General features: G+C 42.3%; 1 protein-coding gene across 4 annotated transcripts in view; it reads left to right on the top strand.

Annotated features, from left to right (window-relative positions):
* Positions 1–15,983, top strand: part of RNF145 (ring finger protein 145) — a 45,441-nt gene extending 29,458 nt beyond the window's left edge. For all 4 annotated transcript variants that reach the window (XM_054168356.1, XM_054168354.1, XM_054168355.1 and 1 more), the window contains exons 5-11: positions 2,731–2,966; positions 5,532–5,707; positions 9,536–9,676; positions 10,645–10,827; positions 12,557–12,704; positions 13,412–13,768; positions 14,845–15,983. In XM_054168356.1, coding sequence (XP_054024331.1) covers positions 2,731–2,966; positions 5,532–5,707; positions 9,536–9,676; positions 10,645–10,827; positions 12,557–12,704; positions 13,412–13,768; positions 14,845–15,288 — 1,685 coding nt within the window. In that variant the 3' untranslated portion in view covers positions 15,289–15,983. The remainder of the gene's footprint in view (positions 1–2,730; positions 2,967–5,531; positions 5,708–9,535; positions 9,677–10,644; positions 10,828–12,556; positions 12,705–13,411; positions 13,769–14,844) is intronic.
* The last annotated feature ends 3,878 nt before the right edge of the window (positions 15,984–19,861 follow it).

Below are 19,861 nucleotides of genomic sequence, written 5' to 3' on the forward strand. Positions count from 1 at the left end.
GGATAAGCTTTGTGAGCATGAATGTTACAAAGCTGTGTGGTTTTGGAATTGAAGCTGATGTGAAGATTTGCATTTTTTTTCGAGCACAACAATGGATTCTGTATTAACTTTAAGACATCCTGGGTTTTGCATAACAATTTAATGATGTAGTCACTGAATTTGTTAAAATCAGATTTTTTAAATTGGGGTTGAAATGAAGTCGGTTTCCTTCTCCAAATGGCTTGAGCAGCAGCTGTACTGTTTTGGTTTCTTGTTGCATGCTTTTCATTAGCTTTACAAGCTGAGAGGCTTTGGATACCTGTCAGCACCTTTTCATATATTTGTGGAGGTTTTGGGAAGGGAAGAGAATGGGCAGGAACTTAAGGCAATAGATTTCTTCCTTATTGCCTCATTCCCTAGTGGAGGAGCCTGGTGTCCTACCAGGAGGATTCCAGCTGTCAGGTTCATTAGCTGTGTCTGGCAGTTTTCAGTCCACAGCATTTCAGTTTACAGAATGCAAACATTCATCTGGATTTGCAAGTCTGAGCAGATAGCCAGAGCATTAAAATCTTTTTATGACTTGACAGGAGGTACAAACTAATTTTTTCTGACTGATCCTGCTTTGTGTGTGATGACTGACAGGGTGCATCCTCACTTGGGAGATAAACTATGATTTGCTGCACAGAAAGATTGAACTAAGGTGATGCTACTTCCCAGTTCAAAATGAGAAGTACCAGTCACTGAAAACTCCACTGGAGAAATTTCATGCCCTTTCTGAGGGGGTTGAGAATCAACAAGGTACATGCTTCGGGAAAAAGATTTGGGCCACCAGAGAAAATGCTTCCTGTATTTTGTTTTGATAGTGAACAACTCTCCTTCCCATAACAGTGTTTAAATGAAAGGTGGGAGGGTCAGAGATTTCTAGCAGGGATGACCAGCACGCTTGCCATGTCAGTACCGTAGGAAAGCAGGTTTTGCTGTTGCATGGGATGCGACTGAACTCTGAGGTCCTGGTTTTTGACTGGAGAGCTCCAGAGTGATCCCAGAGAGGGCTGGATTGTTTAACGTGGTGTTGTCGCAATATTTTGTTGCAGATGATGACACTCTTAGCACATGTTGGATGCTGGTGTTTGAATCCCTTTGTGCGTGGAGCTGGGTTGCCTTAGTTACCATGACTCGCAGAAATCCTCGCATGCCGACTGTGCCAGGCTGCTGAATATTACAGCACAGCAGTGTGCTGGTGGTATCTTAAATAGGGTTGTAGCAACTTGTGTGTGGGCAGAGAACAACAAAGCAGAGGGAGAATGCTTCAGAGCTGGAGTCTGTTGAAATTCTAAAAAAGATGAGTAGAGTAACTTCCTCTGAGCCTTACAAGACCCAGTATGTTGATAATGTCTTGCTGAGACCAGGGGTGCTTGTTCTGAGAAGAGATCTGCTAACTCACAAATGCATCTAGCGAATTGACAGTAGGACTTAAACTTGAAAGAGAACAGTGAAGAAGGAAAGACGTTGTATGCTTAAGTAGTAGGGATTAGAGATTTCTTTCAGCTCAATTGCAGTTATTTTGAAAGCAGTCCTATCCTAAGGCAGGAAAGCAAGGCAGAATGAAAGCAAGATCCTGGCACTGCCATTTCTCTTCTTGCAGCTTCCCCTCCCAGCCCATCTAGAAGGGCTTGCAAGATCGGTAAGGTTATGTGAACACATGGAGTTAGCACTGACCTAGAGATGTTAACAGCCTTGATTTTGTTAGTCTCTGTTTTGCTTAGGCAAAAACAGAGAGGAAGAGTTGTGAAGTGCAAACATTAGTGGAAGTAGCTCCAACGCAGCTGGGTTTAGTACCACAAGTTGTGGCTTTTGGATGTAAGCTAACACAGGTGGTGAACAAGGTTCTCCTTTAAATAATAAGCAATAAAATTTCTCCTTACTGCAAAATGATGAGAATTGTTCTTACCCAGGCACTGTGCATTTCATCCCAGTCCTGTTTCCTCAGATAAAAGAGTCACTTCCAGTGGCTCTAATGGGAGCAGTTACCCTGAAGTGGTCTGCTCTAGAAATACCACCCTCCAGATCTCTGGGTGTGTGGGAGAGATGGGCTCGTGCTTGTGTCCCTGCCAACTCTTAAAAGAGAATTTAGTTGTTAATTAGCTGTCACTTGCAAGCTTCAGTGATAATTTTGAGCAACTGCCTCTGGGCATTATGAAGTTATTGAAGTCTCAGCTGCTGACCTGGCTGTTCTCCTGTTGCTGTTCTTGGCCAGTAATTCCTCTTGTCAGTGTAAATGTTGCTGCTCGAAAAGCCATTTGGGACCTCCGATTACTTTCCCACATAGATCAGGATGACATAGTCATATAGGTGGGCTTCAGGAAAGCTGCTGCTATGTGTACAGATACAAAATAGACCTTCATTTGAGCTGGGGATGTTAAGGGAAAAGATTACTTGCTGCAGATTCTCTGCGTGATTTGTTCCTGGGATTTCACATTAGCCTGTGTAAGATTCTGCACGTGTTTTGGGTGTACATCTCGCTCACCTGTGAAGCGCAGGTGTGTGCTTTGCATCCTCTGAAAACAGTTAACTTTTGTGACCCAGCAAAAGATGTGGGGGAGCCTGGTTTCGTAACACACGTGTCCCAGTTAGAACTGTCACAATATGCTGGATGTTGATAACAGTGTTATGGAAAGATAACGTATTAAAAGACTCTTTTCCTGAAGGGGATAATCAGCTTGATTATAAAATCCCGTGTCGCGTTTCCAGGTCAGCTGGTGGTATGTACGCTCTGCTCCTGCGTCATGAAAACGAAGCAGATCTGGCTTTTCTCTGCTCACATGCTCCCTCTGCTGGCACGGCTTTGCCTGGTCCCTCTGGAAACCATTGTCGTCATCAACAAATTTGCCATGATTTTCACCGGTTTGGAAGTTCTCTACTTTCTGGCATCAAATCTTTTGGTGCCCTATAACTTGGCGAAGTCAGCGTACAGAGAGCTTGTCCAGGTAAGAGAGGAAACATACCAATTTTATTTTTCTTGGCTTTAACCCTTTTTACAGGCCAGAAATTAAAAATACTTTGTGTGTAACTCATGCTTTCTTAGCAAACCAGATGTGTTATTATCCATAGCATCTTCTGTCTTCAGTTTATGGTAACTTAGGTGGGTGAGCAGTTAAGCTTTGTTTGGACATTGCTCAGTCTCTCCCAAAGCCAGCCTAAGAGACAAGATTGCAGCAGAATGGGATTTATTTACTGCCTCATTAAATGAGCAACATAATCCCCAATTGCAGTAGCTGTTCATTTCAAGAAGAGCCTTCTGTAGCAGAAGTGTTTGTAATTCTTGTAGTGTTAAATTGGGAGTAACACTGAAGCTGAATTTTGACTGTAAAAGTCACTGACGGAATAATTTGTAACTCGTAGGCTGTTATCTCAAAGGGCTGTAGTATTTTCTTCAGAGTAGCAGCATTGCTGCTCTTTTGTTAGATGTCTCAGCTATAGAAGACTTTCTGGACATGTATCCATTTTGTTAATGCTTTGACATCTGATGCATATTTAGTTGAAAAGACACTTTTGTTAGTGGTGCAGCAGCATCACACCTCACATTTTTAATGTAGAAATAAAATACTTGAATATATGCATCCTTCTGGATATTTCAATATAAAAAGATTGATGCTTGCTTGACCTCTGACTGCCCTGCTATTTTAGCTTTCACCACTTTCTGGGTTGTTTTTTTTCAAACCAAGCCAATGATTTTCTGCTCTCCAGTCCGGAAGCAGTCTGAAAACTAACTCGTTAAGCTCTTTCAAAGCCCTCTTTAAAGCTCTTCTTTGCTGTCATATGTGTCATACACAAACAAAAACTTGGCAGCAGTAGGTGTCTGATGTGCCTGGGTCTCAGCCTGTCGTGTTGATCATTACTGTCTTGTTATTTATCTTTTATGTAATTGGTCTTTGGAGCAGGATTATCCTTCTGTGCTTGTACGGTACCTAGCATGGTCTGATTTCATCCAGCACTAGCTTGTAGATTTGCTGATTAATTCAGCAAATTTTAATTTCTGAAGAGCTTGTGCCTCTTCACCTGTGTTCCTGGAACAGGGCAGAAGAAAATAACTGGTTTGTAGTGTGTTCATGTAACTGGTTTCCACTCTCCTACAAATTAAATGGAGTATGCTTATTCCAGGTGAGACTGTAGCTGTTTTACCTTGAATATTTTCCTACCTGTATTTCCATTGCTCCAACTTTGTCTTGTTACTAGTTTTCAGTGAGGCTTTTGTCATGGTGTTTGTGAGGCTACTACTATTTTAGGCTAGATTTGATTGCTGTTTTGATATCAGTGCCAAAACTTAGTGAATATTGGGATGTTAAAAGACCAGGAAGGTTGCCTGAGACAACTCCTAACGGGTGGCCGAAGTAGCTTTTCGTCTGTGTATTTCAGACTGTGGCTAATTGTATAATTAAAGAGTAGGTCTAGAACCATGGCTGTCTACTTGCAGCAGAAGATGCTGAAATACCTCATGGGTATGAGTCTATATTATGAGCATAGCATGACCCTTTTCCAGTGTGGTGGAACGCTCTGCCAGGAGCTGCATGGGATTGCTTGCATTGGTCTCAGGCCAAGGGAGTCCCCCTGAGGGCAGATGCACTTGCTTCACAAGTCTGTGTGCAGAGCTAAAAGCTGGAGCTTGGCAGCTTATCCCTGCCAGCAGCATATTGTTTGTTGATCAGCCACATACTGCAGCAGGCCCCACGAATGTAATATGCCTCATGCTTGTCATGAATGACTTAAGTAGGCAGCTATTTAAGCTAAGATTTGCTAGCTGTTACGGATGTATGTCATTGTGGGAAGCAGGTGATGAAAAAATGGTAGTTGTCAGGGATTTCCTTTTGACCTTTCCTATTAAATCCAGCTATATGGGGTTCCAGCTTCTTGGAAATGATTGAATTGTGACTTTGTTTTTGCATTACAAAAGAAGTAATTTGGGCTTCAGAGTCTTTTGAAATAACTCTTAAGCATGAATTTCAAAATACTTGATGGATTAAGAACCATCATATGCTCTTTTTGAGATACTTAGACATAATATGTCTGAGGTATTCAGTTTTTCCTTAAACAGTTGAGCAGAGCAGATGTACTGTGCTGAAGTGATGTGGCTCATATTTCACTATCTAGTGTGTGCAGTGAATTGGCAGTAGCTATAGAGAAAATAGCATTGTATGATTTAAGCTGGGCAGAAGGGTCTGAAACGGTGGTGCATGACCGGGATGCATGTCCTCATCCCTCCAGCTGTGAGCAGGCTGCAGTCAGCAGCTCCCAGCCACTCATTCAGAGGGAGGAACATTCAGCTGCTCTGATAGTTGCTGCACAGTCAGGTACTTGTCTGTGCTTCAAGACAGTGGTAATACATTACTGTTGAACCTGGGCTCACCCTTTCTCAAACTGTAGTTTGATGTACCTCCCCTCTTGGGATGGTTAATGCCATGTTAATTATTCTTAGGTTCCTTGTGGCTGTGCTGTTGACTCTGGTTTTGTTATCAAATCACCAATAATATACTGTATTTTTCTCTCTTGCCCAGGTGGTGGAAGTGTATGGTCTCCTGGCTTTGGGGATGTCTCTGTGGAACCAGCTGGTTGTCCCAGTTCTTTTCATGGTGTTTTGGCTTGTCTTATTTGCTCTTCAGATCTATTCCTATTTCAGTACCCGGGACCAGCCTGCCTCAAGAGAGAGGCTTCTCTTCCTCTTCTTGACAAGGTAACTGACTAGTCTGCAAATAGCCCATTTTCTGGTTTGACTGTCTTCTGAAATGAATGTGGCTGCTTTTTTAGAAACTAGATAAATAGATTGCCTTTGTTGCATTTGAATACTCAACAAATATTTGTCCTTATCAGAATGGCCATATATGTAAGCTCTGTTAAGCTTGTCCTTCAGGGGAATGGATCCCATTGAAAACAGAGAGCATAAGCAGAACCATGGCAGAGTTACCAAAGAAAGCAAAATAGTCTTTGGATGAGGGCATATCTGTAATTTGAGCTTTGGTCCTGAAGTTATTTGCAGTATACAAATTGGTTTGAAGTCTGAGATGTTTTAGCTGAAGTTCATTCCAACTGGTATCTTATTCATGATTGTGTTGCTTTCTGAGCCCTTTGTCTTGTTTCTTCATTTTGGTGTGGGACACATTCTTGAGGTCATTCAAACAGCTGAAGCAGCCAACTCTCAAAGTAACTTTTGAGTCCAGTGGTTAATTTAGCAGAGCTGTAAAGGTCTAACAGATAGCAAATTCCCAAAAGCTTTGTAAAAACTGATGGCAGGGTGAAGGTGAGTGGCCTGTGTTAGTGCTTTTATTGAGAGAGAGAGGCAGCATTTGAGGGAGTCTTCTGGCTGGCCCCTACATGCCTTTGCCGCTGGTAATACCAAAGGAAGTGGGAGTGTAAGGCAGAGAGGAACTGGGCATGTTGCAGAAGCTGGATTAGGCAAATGAGATAGGGTAACAGTGGGATGGGGAGAAAGTAGGTAAGGTTGTCTAACACACAGGTAATGTAGGACATTATTTGGAGATGATACATTGTTAGTTCTCCTGGTTGGGTAGAAACTTGTCTGAGTAACTTGCTCATCACTGCAGCATTCCTGTCAGATGTTCCCATTGCTTAGCTTTTTCATGCCTCTGTGTGTGTATATCTATGGTGCCATAGTGTCAGCTGTCAAAAGTCATTATCATTAAGGAGAAATGCCAGAGAATTTATTTCATGTAGTAGTAAAATTGATTACAGCATCACACTGCATTATGTAAGAGCACTGATTATTGTTACCTGGTTAACTAAACCTTTGGTGTCTGAAGTTTTTCTTCTCATTCATCTCTGCTGCAATTATAGTTTTGTTACAATAGAGTGCTGCATTTAGCAGTTGGAGCTGGGGGAGGCTATCCTCTTCCCTTGTAAATAGGTTGACTTTATTCCTACACCAAATTATTAGATTTGCCAAAACAGGGAACTTGCTTTGCAGACTTGCATTGCCTTGATCTGAGTGAATGTACATACTAACTGATCTCTGAAGTTCTTCCTACAATAGGAAAAATGCAGAAAAACTATGCAAATGTTCTCAGTGTTCCTAGCTCTGTCACAGTAGGGAAATAAACAATGCCTGTTCATCTTGAAAACTAAAACTCAAGTAGTACCAGTAATAAATAGCCTTTTGTCCTTCAGGAGGGAGCCAAAGTAACTTGTCAGTCCAGTTAATAGTGAAGTGCTATCTGTTTAACAAAGTGGAATAAAAATGTGCTCTTCCATGAAAGTGAGTGAATTCTACATCTGTGCTCTTTAAGTGTAATGATTGCTTAAAATAGTGTGGCTGGAATTCAGGTGAGAGCAATTGGGGTGTGCAGAAAGCTGTGTCCAGTTTTCCTAAAACTATCAGAGCTGGCTGTGCTGGATCAGACCAAATTCTGATCTAGCCTAAGGTCTATTTTCCAGCAGTGGCCCTGAATGGGTGCCTGGAAAGGTGGCCCTAAAGGGGTGCCCGGAAAGGTGGCCATCCAGTCCCACATGCACCTCCAACTGTCAGCCTGCATTAGTTGAATAGGATTAATATGCCTTCAGTAGCCCTCAAAAGATTTCCATCAGTTTGTGCTTTCTGCCCTTGAACTTGTGTCATTTGAAAGATCCTGAGGCAAGGAGTTTCACAGCTTGACTTGGTCTAGATGATGGAAAAAATCCATTTTGATTGTTTGAATCCATAGTTTGATTGAATGACCTCTATTCATGTGTTGGGGCAGGGTGGGGGAAGACCAAACAGTTCTTTTGGGGTTTTTTGCCTCTCCTTTTTTTTTCCTCTTTGAAACTGACAGTCGTATAGATCTATTCTAGCTGTACTGGAAAGCTCTCACTTGTATGCTTGCTGTTTAAAAACCACTCTGTACATTTCATTGTCCTTGCCTCTACTTGTCCTTGCCTCTACTCTCAAAACCTTTTCCACCAGTATTTAACTGCTGTGATTTTGGAGAAACCTCGAAGAGTTCAGCTCTTGGGGACAATTTACAAACTTGTGCTTGACACACAAACATAACACTGGGAGCTCCCCAGGCTTCTCTTTGAGCTCTTAAACTCCTCTGGGACACTTGCACACTAGATCATCTGGAATTAAGTTTAGGAAGGGTAATAAAACTACTTTGACAAAAAAGGATTTGGCATCAGGCAAAAAGCCAGGATTCTTCATTTTTGATCATATTTTGAAGCAAAACTTCCTCAAATATATGTTCCTCAAATATTCTTCAGAAATATCTGGTTTAAATACTGTATTTTTCACTCCCTTCTCTGGGAGGAACATCTGAAAGCTTTTCCATCCCCGCTTGATTTGGTAAAGAGGCAGAATCTGATGGCTGACCAGAAGCACTGCAACTGGTCTATGCAAACACATCAACGTTTTCTGCTGTAAATTACTTCCAAAGGAGATTTCCTGTTAACACAGTCATTAGAAGAGACAAAGTAAATGTCTCTTGGACAAGTTTTGTTTATTTTTGAAGCATGTGCTTCCTTAAAATTCTTCTGTCAGAGCACTGGCCTAGTTCACTCTCCAGTTTGGTTAATTTAAGGACATGTTTTTGACCACCATGATTTCTCTCAAAAGAGCAGGTGAAGAAGGAGTATTTATTTTTTTCTCTTTAATGAATGTTGGTGTTGAGCTGTTACCTTGGATTAGGTATGTGAGGATTTCCAGATGTGTAATCCCTGTCTGACAGCTGTTTGGTTTTTTTAAACCTAGTGCTGGGGCACGCAGGTGCATTGGTAGGCACTCCTCTTGTTCTGGCAAGTCATGTTTCAGAAGCCAAGTACTCTCTGAGACTTGGGCTGCTCCAAGTATGGTAGTGCCAGGGTCAGCAGAAGAGCAGCTCTAAGGTGAGGGAGCTAAAGTAATGATACCATTCTTAGCATCATCCGATGTATTCTGGGGTCTCAGCCTTTGGGATTTCTCATTAGCATTAGAGAGGAGGTAGCCAGCTGAGGGGGAATATTCTTCACTGTCTCATTTTGCTGCTTCTGGCTCAGCCATTTGAAAGACAGATGATGCCTGCCTGAGCCTGATGTGAACACTACCAAAAAGCCCCAGGCTCCAAACCATGTCATTTTGATGTTTGTTTGCACCATTGTGGACCTGAGTGGAAAGTGCCTTAGTGAATCCATCTTTAAATCAGTGTTTCTGGTAGCTGGCTAAAATTTCAGCGTGTAGCCCTGGGCTGTGCCTGTGGCTGAGAGGTTGGACTTGAGCTATGGAAACGCTGTGGCAGCAGGACAGTGCCACCGTGTGGCACAGGCTGCAGGGCGCTCGGACAAACACCGCAGCGCAGCTCCAGCCAGAAGGCAGCATCAGCTGTGGAGCTGGGGTAAAGTTATGTCTTGGAAAGAAGTGACAGAATACTTTTTCATAGGAGGATTTCATGGTGGTGTAGAGCCTTCAATATTTTCATTAAACCCATCCAGTTTTGCTTTGAAACCAGCATGCACTGTTAGCAGGGCAAGGAGAGAGTTTATTATATTGTGTCTAATTGATGGACCTTTTCTTTGTGCTTTTCCCCCTCTCTCCTCCCAGTATTGCTGAATGCTGTAGCACTCCATACTCACTCCTGGGCTTGGTCTTCACAGTCTCTTTTGTTGCTTTGGGAGTTCTGACTCTCTGCAAGTTTTACTTGCAGGGTTACCGAGCATTCATGAATGATCCTGCTATGAACAGGTAAGTACCTTGTTATGCCTAGGGTCTATAAAGAAGCAGACAAAAAGGGTTTATGTGGAATTATACAGTTGAATTGCAATTTTTTAACTTAAGTCTTGGGTCTCCTTGACAGCCTTCTTGTATGGCAGTTTGCATGCATTGGAAGGATTCGAGATGAAAACACAGCTTGTCACGGACTTCTTGGGGGGTGGTTCATTTCTCTAACAAATTCAGGGCTGTTAGTCAGGATTTAAAATTGCACACTTTGATTGTCTTAGTGCTTTTCATTTGCATGAGTCACTGTAAAATTTTCAAGTGCTTGGATAATGCAAGCGCTTCACATTTCCATTTTCTCATTTACTGCCGTTTGCCCTGTAGCCAAGTGTGAAACATTACTAATCTGTGAGGCTTAAAACACAGCATTGTATGGATTGCCTATGAATTACTGTGGGAAATAGGCAAATAGAGAAACTGCCTCTTCTTAATACTTGCCCCAACTTGTCCAACGTGAAATTGGGATCCTAGGTATGACACTATTGTTCCTAGTTATTTCAGCCTTTAACTCTGTAGAAAATGCAGACCATCTGCAAAAGAATGTTTCAGGATTTCAAGATGTGGAAGAAAAAAAGTGGTATAAATCAGTGTTAACTCAGGAGCAGTCTACATAAAAATATCTCTTGAGGAAGCATGTGGTGCTGGATGATTTGTACTTAACTGCATCAAATACTGGTGCTAAATTGTGCTCCTTGGAGGTATTAAATTCATGCTGAGGTCTCAAGCCAAAAAGAAGTAGACAGCTGTATTTGGTGCGGGTACAGAAATTATATATTGTTTATTACTGTTATTATTGACATCATTAAAAGCCAAAGCCAGTGACATTTGAAGGGTTGTGGCAGAAACAGCTTATTTCCTGGTGTTTCTAGATGTATTTTTGAGCCAATGTTAGCACACAGTAAGATGTGATTGTTTGTTCTTTGTGTTACCTGCAGGGGAATGACTGAAGGAGTCACACTCCTGATCCTGGCTGTGCAGACAGGTTTGATAGAGCTCCAAGTTGTGCATCGGGCATTCCTACTCAGTATTATTCTTTTTATTGTGGTGGCATCCATACTTCAGTCCATGCTGGAAATTGCTGATCCCATTGTCTTGGCATTGGGAGCCTCAAGGGACAAGTAAGAGATTGTTTTCCTAACTTTAAAGTTACTCAATCCCATTTTAGGAGGTGATAAACTAGTAATTGATGGCATGATTTGGATTTTTAGTGGCTTGTAAAGTTACTCTTCCTTTTCTCTGTGCTGATTTATTTTCTAGTCTATATTCTTTAGTTTTTGCTCTATCCTACTCCCTCAAGGGCACAGAGTAGAACTTTTCACCATGCTGTATGCTGGCAGACAGGGGTGAGGCAACTTTGGCTCAGTTAAACCAATCCGGGACTCTACTGCCTGTGGTCTCCCCACCCACACTCCATTGTGTGCATTTGCAGAATGGCTTTGCTTAACTTCCTCTGCAGTTGGGTAGGTTTCCCTCTAATGCAGTGGTCTCAGACAAATACTGAGGATGGAAAGCTTCTAGGAGTGACCTTGTGTTAAATATTGTAAAACTTATACTTTTGTGAGGCTGTGATCCCGAAAGGATAGAGATTACTGGCAGAGAGCAAGAGGTGGAAGGTTTGCATTAGTGTACCAGATGTTCTGATCATGAGGGGTGGTTGTTAAGTTAAATTTGTGGTTTGAAGACTGTATTGGTATCTGGTGTGCTTGTATTAATCTGTTTATATCTTTGTTAATTGCTTGTGTCTTTTCCCTTTCTGTAACCTGTAAGGGAAGAAATAAAAGAGAAGGTTTATTGTATAGAGAGTTTATTTAGCTTAGAGACTACTTGTAGCCAGTGTGTTCTGCCTGCAGCAATATTAACCTCAACTATATTAACAGAGTGAAAGGGAGTAGAGCCAGGATATGAGTGTCTGCCCAGTTTTAAACAAGCACTTTGTGGTGATAAAGAGTTTTAACTCTTCTGCCGAATCTTCCAAGCAGCTCTAAATCAACTGGGGTCATGATAAATTCCACTTCAGCTTTCCCTTTCTCCTTCACTCAAAGACACAAAATTACAGACCTCATAGTAGTGTTCTGATGTTTCTTCAGATTGCATTAAATGAGCCAGTTTCAGCTGCTCTCCTGTGCCCCCAATACTTTCACTTTTCCAGAGCTATATGAGGTTAAAATACAACCTGAGGAGTGTGTAGAGGTAGTACAGTAAATCACTGGAGATATTCTGAAAGCCATCACAAATGGGTATGTGTAAAAAGATCGATGGTGTGTTTAGGCTGAGGAGGAGATTAGGAAGAGGTAGATGATAAGAGCAGAGTAAGGACTGGCAGAGATGAATGTCCGAGTCTTGATGCATTTCCTCTTTTGTGATCCCTGAATTGGGGAATGTACTTGCGAAGGCAGCGTGGTTACATCTGGTGATGAAAGGAAGTGTCATTGCCCCATGCTTATTAGCAAACAGACAGAGTTGTCGTAGGTGTGAAATCAGGAAGAACTCTGTTTACATAGAAAAGTGGACAGACAGTTACATAGTTAATAATTTTCTTTATTTTAAATGATTTTGATCTGAAGCATTCAGTGTCTCGGGTGCTTAGTCAAGCCACACGCTTGACTCATCGTGACAATTACCTTTGTATTGAAAACAGCAAAGGTCAGATGAGGAGCAGCTTATCACGCTGTCCGTGTTACAGGCATGCCTGCTGGGAATGAGGCTGCCTAAGTAAAACAGAAACTCTTCGCAACATTTTAAAGCCTTGAGCAAACATCTAATGTGCCTACATCCAGCAGTGAGCCTAGTCTTATTCTGACACTCAAATTTGACTTGAAATACGAAAACCTGTTGTGTTGTTTGCAGGAGTCTGTGGAAGCACTTCCGAGCAGTCAGCCTCTGTTTGTTCTTGCTCGTGTTCCCTGCGTACATGGCCTACATGATTTGTCAGTTTTTCCACATGGATTTCTGGCTGTTGATCATTATCTCCAGCAGTATTCTAACTTCTCTTCAGGTAGGAATGTTAGCCCTGTAGTAACTGTGAAGCTCTGCATTAACTGTGATCCTTTAACTGTAGGGGATGGAAATACTTGATGGGAGAACAGGGATGATAGAAGGGCAGAAGTACAAGATGCCATTTATTTATTTATCTAGTTAGTGAGGACCTATATCTGAGGCTAAAGATCTCCTAGGGGTGGGCTGACAACAGGGATGAATGGAAGTCTATTTCCAGTTATAAAGCCAGAAGGCTTTTGAGGGCATAAAGGTCACCATAAAAAGTTAGTTTGTTTTTTTTCCAGAGCAGTCATTTATGTATTGTTACTTAGCTGTGGCTCTTTGAAAGTAATTTGATCTTCAAAGCAAGTGGTCTAAATGTGGGAAATGTTTTGTACTGTGACAATTTGTTACAACTTTTTGTTGTTGTTGTTAGTAAATTTACAAAACCCCCTGCATGATGCTCACTTTTGTTCAGTCAACTCAGCTATCTTCTGGACTCAGGAGAGTACAGAAGGAAGGTACTTAGGAACAAGCCTAAATGCTTTATGAGAAAGTGACTTTTATTTGTCTTGAAGTTCAGCAGCAATGTGACTGCTTTGGGGATTGCCTGCCCTCTGTCTGGTTTGGGAGCATTGTGTGTGCAAAGCTCAGTGCCACTGCTGAATGACTTAAGCTCCAGTTCAGAATCGAATGCTGAGCTTGTGGTTTTGCACTGTGTTACAGGTTCTTGGGACACTCTTCATTTATGTTTTGTTTATGGTGGAGGAGTTCAGAAAAGAACCAGTAGAAAATATGGATGATGTGATTTATTATGTGAATGGCACCTACCGGCTGCTGGAGTTCCTCGTTGCGCTCTGCGTGGTGGCGTACGGCGTCTCGGAAACCATCTTTGGGGAATGGACTGTGATGGGTTCTGTCATCATCTTCATTCACTCCTATTACAATGTGTGGCTGCGGGCCCAGCTAGGCTGGAAAAGCTTCCTTCTTCGCAGAGATGCTGTGAATAAGATCAAATCACTGCCCGTTGCCACCAAAGAGCAGCTGGAGCAACACAACGATATCTGTGCCATCTGCTACCAGGTAAGGACAGAAGTGTTGAAGGGTTGACTTGGAACTGAAATACCTCTAGTTCAGTCTGCAACTAATAAAATAAGTTACTTTAGTCATGTTTTTAAGGAGTAATATTGTGCTCAAGAAGTTACTTGAATTACCCAGATTTCTGCTTTGTGTAAATTGATTTGGAGCAGTGGCATGTGGATAGTTTTTATGAGTAGAGATAGTTTGGATGTGTTTAAGCTTTCATACATTTTCCTCCAGTTACACAGCAGACTATGTGCTTGAGCTTTGAAACCTCTCGTGTTTGGGTTGAATTGGTCTCAGTGGTAACAGCAAATGTGCCCTTTCTTCATTTGTGGAAGACTGTTGCTGAAGGACAATGTGTAGCCAGTAGCTATCTGCTATTGTTCCATCAAAGCAGCTCAGTCTCTCGACATAATTACCTCTACTTCATCTTCAATGTCAGTTTTAGGACAGAAACCTAATTATTGAAAGGTTAAGGGTCTTTGAAATCAATGCTGAAGGTAGTATCTTTATCACACCAAAATCCTTCTCTGACAGAAATTGTAGTTCTGTATGACAGCGAAAGGTCCACCCTAACATTAGTTGTGTGTAGTCAAAGTCAAACTTGCTGCAGATTCTTTGAAGAGCAAAACTGCTGGTGCCAGGCAGAATGACAGCATTTGAAACACCAGCCAGTAATGTTTGGGTCTCAGGTGACAGGGTTAGGGTGTTACTTCATTTTTGGTTTGCTGTTGTTACATGCTGTTTCTGCCAATGCTGGTTTTAACTTTCGCAATGGTTTTTAAAGCCAACTAATCCTGTGACTTTCATCCTACAAAAGTTTTTACTTACATGTAATAATAGCTTTCAAACAAAGCTTTTTGCCTCATTTCTAATCCCTGTAATATAAACAGCCAGACATGGCCTGAGTTTGAATTTTGGATGTGTTTAAATGTGAAGGCATGTTGGTATGAAGGAAGAAACATTCTCTTACTTGTGTGTGGACTACCTCTGTCTCCTCTGTCGCTAACGTTGGATGTATGGGGGGAGAAGAATGGGCTACATGTAATACAATCTTCCTTTTTTGTGTCTTTCAGGATATGAAAACTGCTGTAATCACACCATGTAGCCATTTTTTTCATGCTGGTTGTCTTAAGAAATGGCTCTATGTGCAAGAAACCTGCCCTCTGTGCCACTGCCAACTTAAGAGCCCTTCACAGCTACCAGGACTGGGACCAGAGCCAGTTCAACAGCCAAATCCTAGTGCAGAGCAAAATACCAGAGCTGGAGATGCAGCTGAATCCCCTGGTATTGAACATGACAATGGGCCAAGTGAGAAAGACAGCCCTAGCCAGAGCAATGAACATGTTGCTGATGAACAGGACAGCTTGGAGACCTCCACTCAGATGGAGAAGTCTCCAAGCATGGACAGTGACCCAAGCCCATGTGAGGCCAACCAGGGAGCAGCTTGTGCTGCAGAACTAATTGCAGCCCCCGAGGGGTGTCCTGCTCAAGATCTGAGGGTTTGTGTCCAGCTCTAAGGTGAGACAGGACAATGTGGGAGCAAATGCTTTTCAGAGATCCAAGTCTGACTCAGAAGAAAACCTGTCCTTCCACAGCTGTGAAAGAAATTTAGCTCTTAATGCTGGTCATAATGTGACCTCCCATGCTGACTTTCTATGGGCCGCTTGGTAGTGGTGACTCCAGTGAGATGTAGTAGATGACTCCAGAAGCTCTCTGAACTGTGGGCATAGGAAGGATGTCTGGAAGTAAATTGCAGTGAAAGAGTGTTTTCAAGACACAGGTGAGGGCTAAGGAAGAGCGAGAGGTCTGTGAGAGGTTGTAGACAGCCGGACAGAACGCTTAGCTCGGAAAGAGTGTCGCGTACGGCCGTGACCAGGGTACCCCAGAGGGTTCAGTGCAGCGAGTTGCTCGTCTCTGACCGAGCTGCAGCTTCGGTTGCCGGCAGAATCTTTTTATGGCACGTAAGCAGAACTCAAAAAGATACAACAGCAGCGGTTGTACTAGAAGATGAAAGCACTCTTTAATATGTCGTGTGTATGCTTTGGGTGTTCTTGGTGGGGCAGTTGCATTTGAATTCATGTAATCTATAGTGACTCTTGACTTTTATGATGGAGTCTTCAATATTTTGATGTATATGAAACTTTTGCTAATAATGGGCACAGGTCTGGGCCGCATGAAGTAAACTGAAGCTCTCGTGAACACTTTGACCTCCGCTGCCAGGAGGCAAGTGGGATGAGTTTCAGGGCACGGATCGAGGCCTCGCAGTACTGTGCTGTGTAATGTTTAATTCTTGCAGCTGAATTAAAACAGTATTAAACTCTGGCGATATTTGCACTTTGGGAATGAGTACATTACTGTGTATGATCAGACTCCGCAAATGCCACTTTTAAAGCTGTTAATAGGTTTGCACCTTTCTTTTGGGGTGGGTTGTTTGTTTTTTTTCCTTTGACAAGGACATGTCCATACTTAAATTTTTACATGCATCATGGCTTCGAGTAGAATTAGGGACTGGGGTGGGGAAGTAGGTGGGAATAGGGGGCAGGCAATTTTTTTATGTGAATTTTGATATGAAGAGAAATTAGTCCTTTATTTATACGGTAGGCTTGACTCAAGTGTTTTTCAAAGTCCGGTATTCCTAATGTGAAATGTGATACTATTTTATTTTTAGTAGTAAATTTGGATGTAGACTGACAGACATAGCTGAATGTCTTAATAAATTACATTTGAAGATTTTTACACCTGGTTATGTGATTCTTGCATTGGAATTCCTAAGCATGTGTTGAGAGGCTGTCCAGCAGTAGTTGCTCTCTGTTCCCCTTGGAGGTTAGGGGAACTTGTAATGCGCGCACACACTCTCGCAGAATCACCAAGGTTGGAAGAGACCTCAAAGATCATCAAGTCCAATCTGTCACCACAGACCTCATGACTTCAGTGCTGTGTTTCCTGGTGGTCTCCTCTGGTCCTTGCCGCCTGGTCTTGTACACTGCGGAACAAACAGCAGAACTCTGAAGCACTGCGTTACTTAGACTCTTTTCATTCTAGCCACACTTGCAAGTCTATGGAGGCAGGAAATGGAGTTCTGGTCAGCACTGTCACAGAGTAGTGTTTGGTATTGTGAAACAGACTCCTTCAATTGAGAGTATGTTAAACCCTGCTTACTGTCCCTGGGTGTGGAAAAATGACCCTAGAAGTTCCTCACACCAGTGATGGGAAGTTTTTAAGTGTGATCACCTCACTTCTGTGCTAGAGAGCAAATGGTACCTCAGGTGACTGGGAACAAGAGAAGAGCTTGGTAAGTCTCACGAAGTGAAAGGTTGGAGGGGTTGTTACATACATACAGACATCTCGGAGTGAGTGCAAGGAAAGGACGAGAGGAACTTGTACTCATCTACAGCATTCGTGTGAGGGTAGTAGGGCAGAAGGGAATCACGGGGGGACATCAGCTGCAGTTCATTGCTGTCCCACACAGTATATCACATCATCATTTTCATTAATACAGGAAGTGGTGTTGAAGAAGTTAACAAGACAACAACAAAAAAATTGCCTTAGCTGCTTATGCTGAGAAGCTGTTTCTCAGCCTGACTGATCTCTTGGCAATGAACTTTCTAATTTCTGCCCTAAATTATTCAGAGCTAATTGGTAATGCAAAAGCTGCAGAGAGGACTGTGGATTTACCCCAGCATCAGTAAGAGGTGAGTGTGCCTAGGGACTACTCATTAAGAATCTACAGATACAACAAATGTGCTGCCTGCCAGAAACATGGGTGTAGAACTGGAAAGGAGACTGTTGGAGTAGGCAGGTAAGTGCTTCCTTCTAGGAGCAGTGATGCTGCAGGATTCCCACCAGAGAGAACCAAAAGCAGTTATACTGTACTGGAAAAGGTGTCAAAGATGTGGGGCTCAGGCAGGCTTAGTAGAGCTCTGCATCCTGGCAAGAGGGGCATCATGAGATGAAAACAGCTCTGATGCACTTTGTTACTGCAAGAGGAGTATTTTCAGGAGAGAACTGAGAGAAAGGAGAGTGTGCCAGTTTGGAGAGTTCAGAGGAAGAGGACTTTTTTTGGAAGATGTAAGTTGCCTTTGTTAGGTGCTCACACCATTACAAAGAATTGTTTGTAGAGAGCAAGCAAAGGTGGAGTGTGTGCATTACTGAAGGGCTCATGAGGCAGAAGTAACTGGTTAGTAAAATTGACTGGATTAGAAAGTTCAAGGAGGATGTGTGGGTGTCTATGTGTGTTCATTTTTGCTTATTTTTTTCCAATTCAAAAATGCTGACAGAATACCATTTTCTGAAGAACTAGGGACAGATAGCTCCAGAAGGAACTTAAAAATGAGCCTGTAAGGAATGGGGGTGGGGGTGGGAAAGAAATACTGGTATAAGCCAAGCAGGCTGTATCTTTTAGGGGTCAGGAAGTGGAGGGATGAAGTGAGAACTGCCAAAACTCATGCAAAGTTAGAATTTGCAGAAGAAATAAGCTGTAATTTGGAGTGGAACAGGAGAAAAAGGGGGAGAGTGCCATGGGGGAGCAGAGATGTAAGGAATGGAATGAACCTTCTGTCTCAATGCTCTGGAGCATCTGGGTGAGTGCTCCTGACCTCTGAGCTTTGTCTGGTGCAGAACTCCCTCTTGGACACTGCTGCTCAGAGTTGATTTTATTTTTCTCTGCAGCTGTGCATGAGTAAATGGAGAAAAAAAAATGCTTTTTGAGTGTTTATGATCAGGGTATAACTAGGCTGAGGCTGGAAGTCATCTTCATACAGACTCCCTCTGATGGTAGTGTGATTGACGAACATTTGGACTCAAAAAGATGCTTCCAGCTAGGTGATATAATGGGAACAGTTGGGAATTTTATGGCTGGTTGGTTTTTTGTTGGAAATAGGAGTGTTGATCCATGGTGAGATGGTGTGTGTCTAGTCAGTCTTACCGAGCACCCCAGCGCTGCTGATTTACAGAGCCCATTGCTCTGGGCTGGGAAATGTACTCAGACAAGGTGAGATGATTCCATGAGAAGAGCAAACAAGTCTGTGGCTAGGAGTTTGATTTGGAAGCTTTAGTTTGAATTGTGCTGCTCTCAGCTTGCTTAACTTTTGCTATTTTGAAGAAGCAGAATCTATTTCCTTCCTTGTTCCAAGTGAAACACTTCATTTCATGCCAAGGCAGACAGTTCTCATAATGCACAAGTTTTCCAGCATGGGAAAACTGCTTCATTCTGATTCCCTTTCTTTCCTCATCCCTTTTAAATTTAATTTCTGAGTTACCTCAATTCTTTTCCTAAAAAAAAGACCAAAGTTTGGGATAAACTATCTGAATGTTTGCAAACAAACTTCTAATGTTTTCCCTAACTGGCAGGGACAGTTGAGGAGTTTGATTTCAGCTGGTTCAAAATTCAAATGATCTCTAGCTAATAAGATACAAAAATAGAAGAAAAGTGGTATGAGTGTCTAGCAAAAAAAAACCCCAAACCAACTCAAGTTTGGGAAGGAGAAATTGCTGTTTGAAGCATGTTTTGTTGGGAATCCACCTGTGTTGAGAATGAAAGTAACCAAATTAAAAGTTAAACTGATGTTACTGGGTTTTGTTGCAGTCAGGAGTGCAAATGGCAGAGAGCCTGCTTGGTGTGAAGCAAGAAGTACGTCCCAGCACGGCACAGTAATGGCTAGCTTGGAAGTTCCCAAGAAGAAATGGGCCATGGTCCACTGCTTGTGACACTGCCCTAAGGAAGGCTGTAGAGGTGACTAGTGGATTGGTGCTGACTTATTTCCTCCAGCATGTTAAATTTGTATGAAGAGACCTTTAAATGATTTTCTAGCAGTACTTTTTGGTCTCTGCAGTGTCTGGAGCAGTCACATATTAGCTAAGTCTGTCCTGTAAGGATTGCTTGTTCTAAGTCTTGCCTGTGATGTCATCCCACAAAAACATTTGTGGGGGGAAAAAAAAAAGACAAATACATTTCCCTACTAAACTCTTTGGCTTTGCTTGCACATATAAAGGTGTCAGTAAATGCAATTTAAAAACCAGTTTTTCTTAGTACAGTGAGTTTAGAAATGAATTGGTCCCCTTTTTTTTTGAGAGGTATGTTCAACCCCATTA

This window comes from Dryobates pubescens, chromosome 16 (genome assembly GCF_014839835.1).
Source record: "Dryobates pubescens isolate bDryPub1 chromosome 16, bDryPub1.pri, whole genome shotgun sequence".
NCBI lineage: Eukaryota > Metazoa > Chordata > Aves > Piciformes > Picidae > Dryobates > Dryobates pubescens.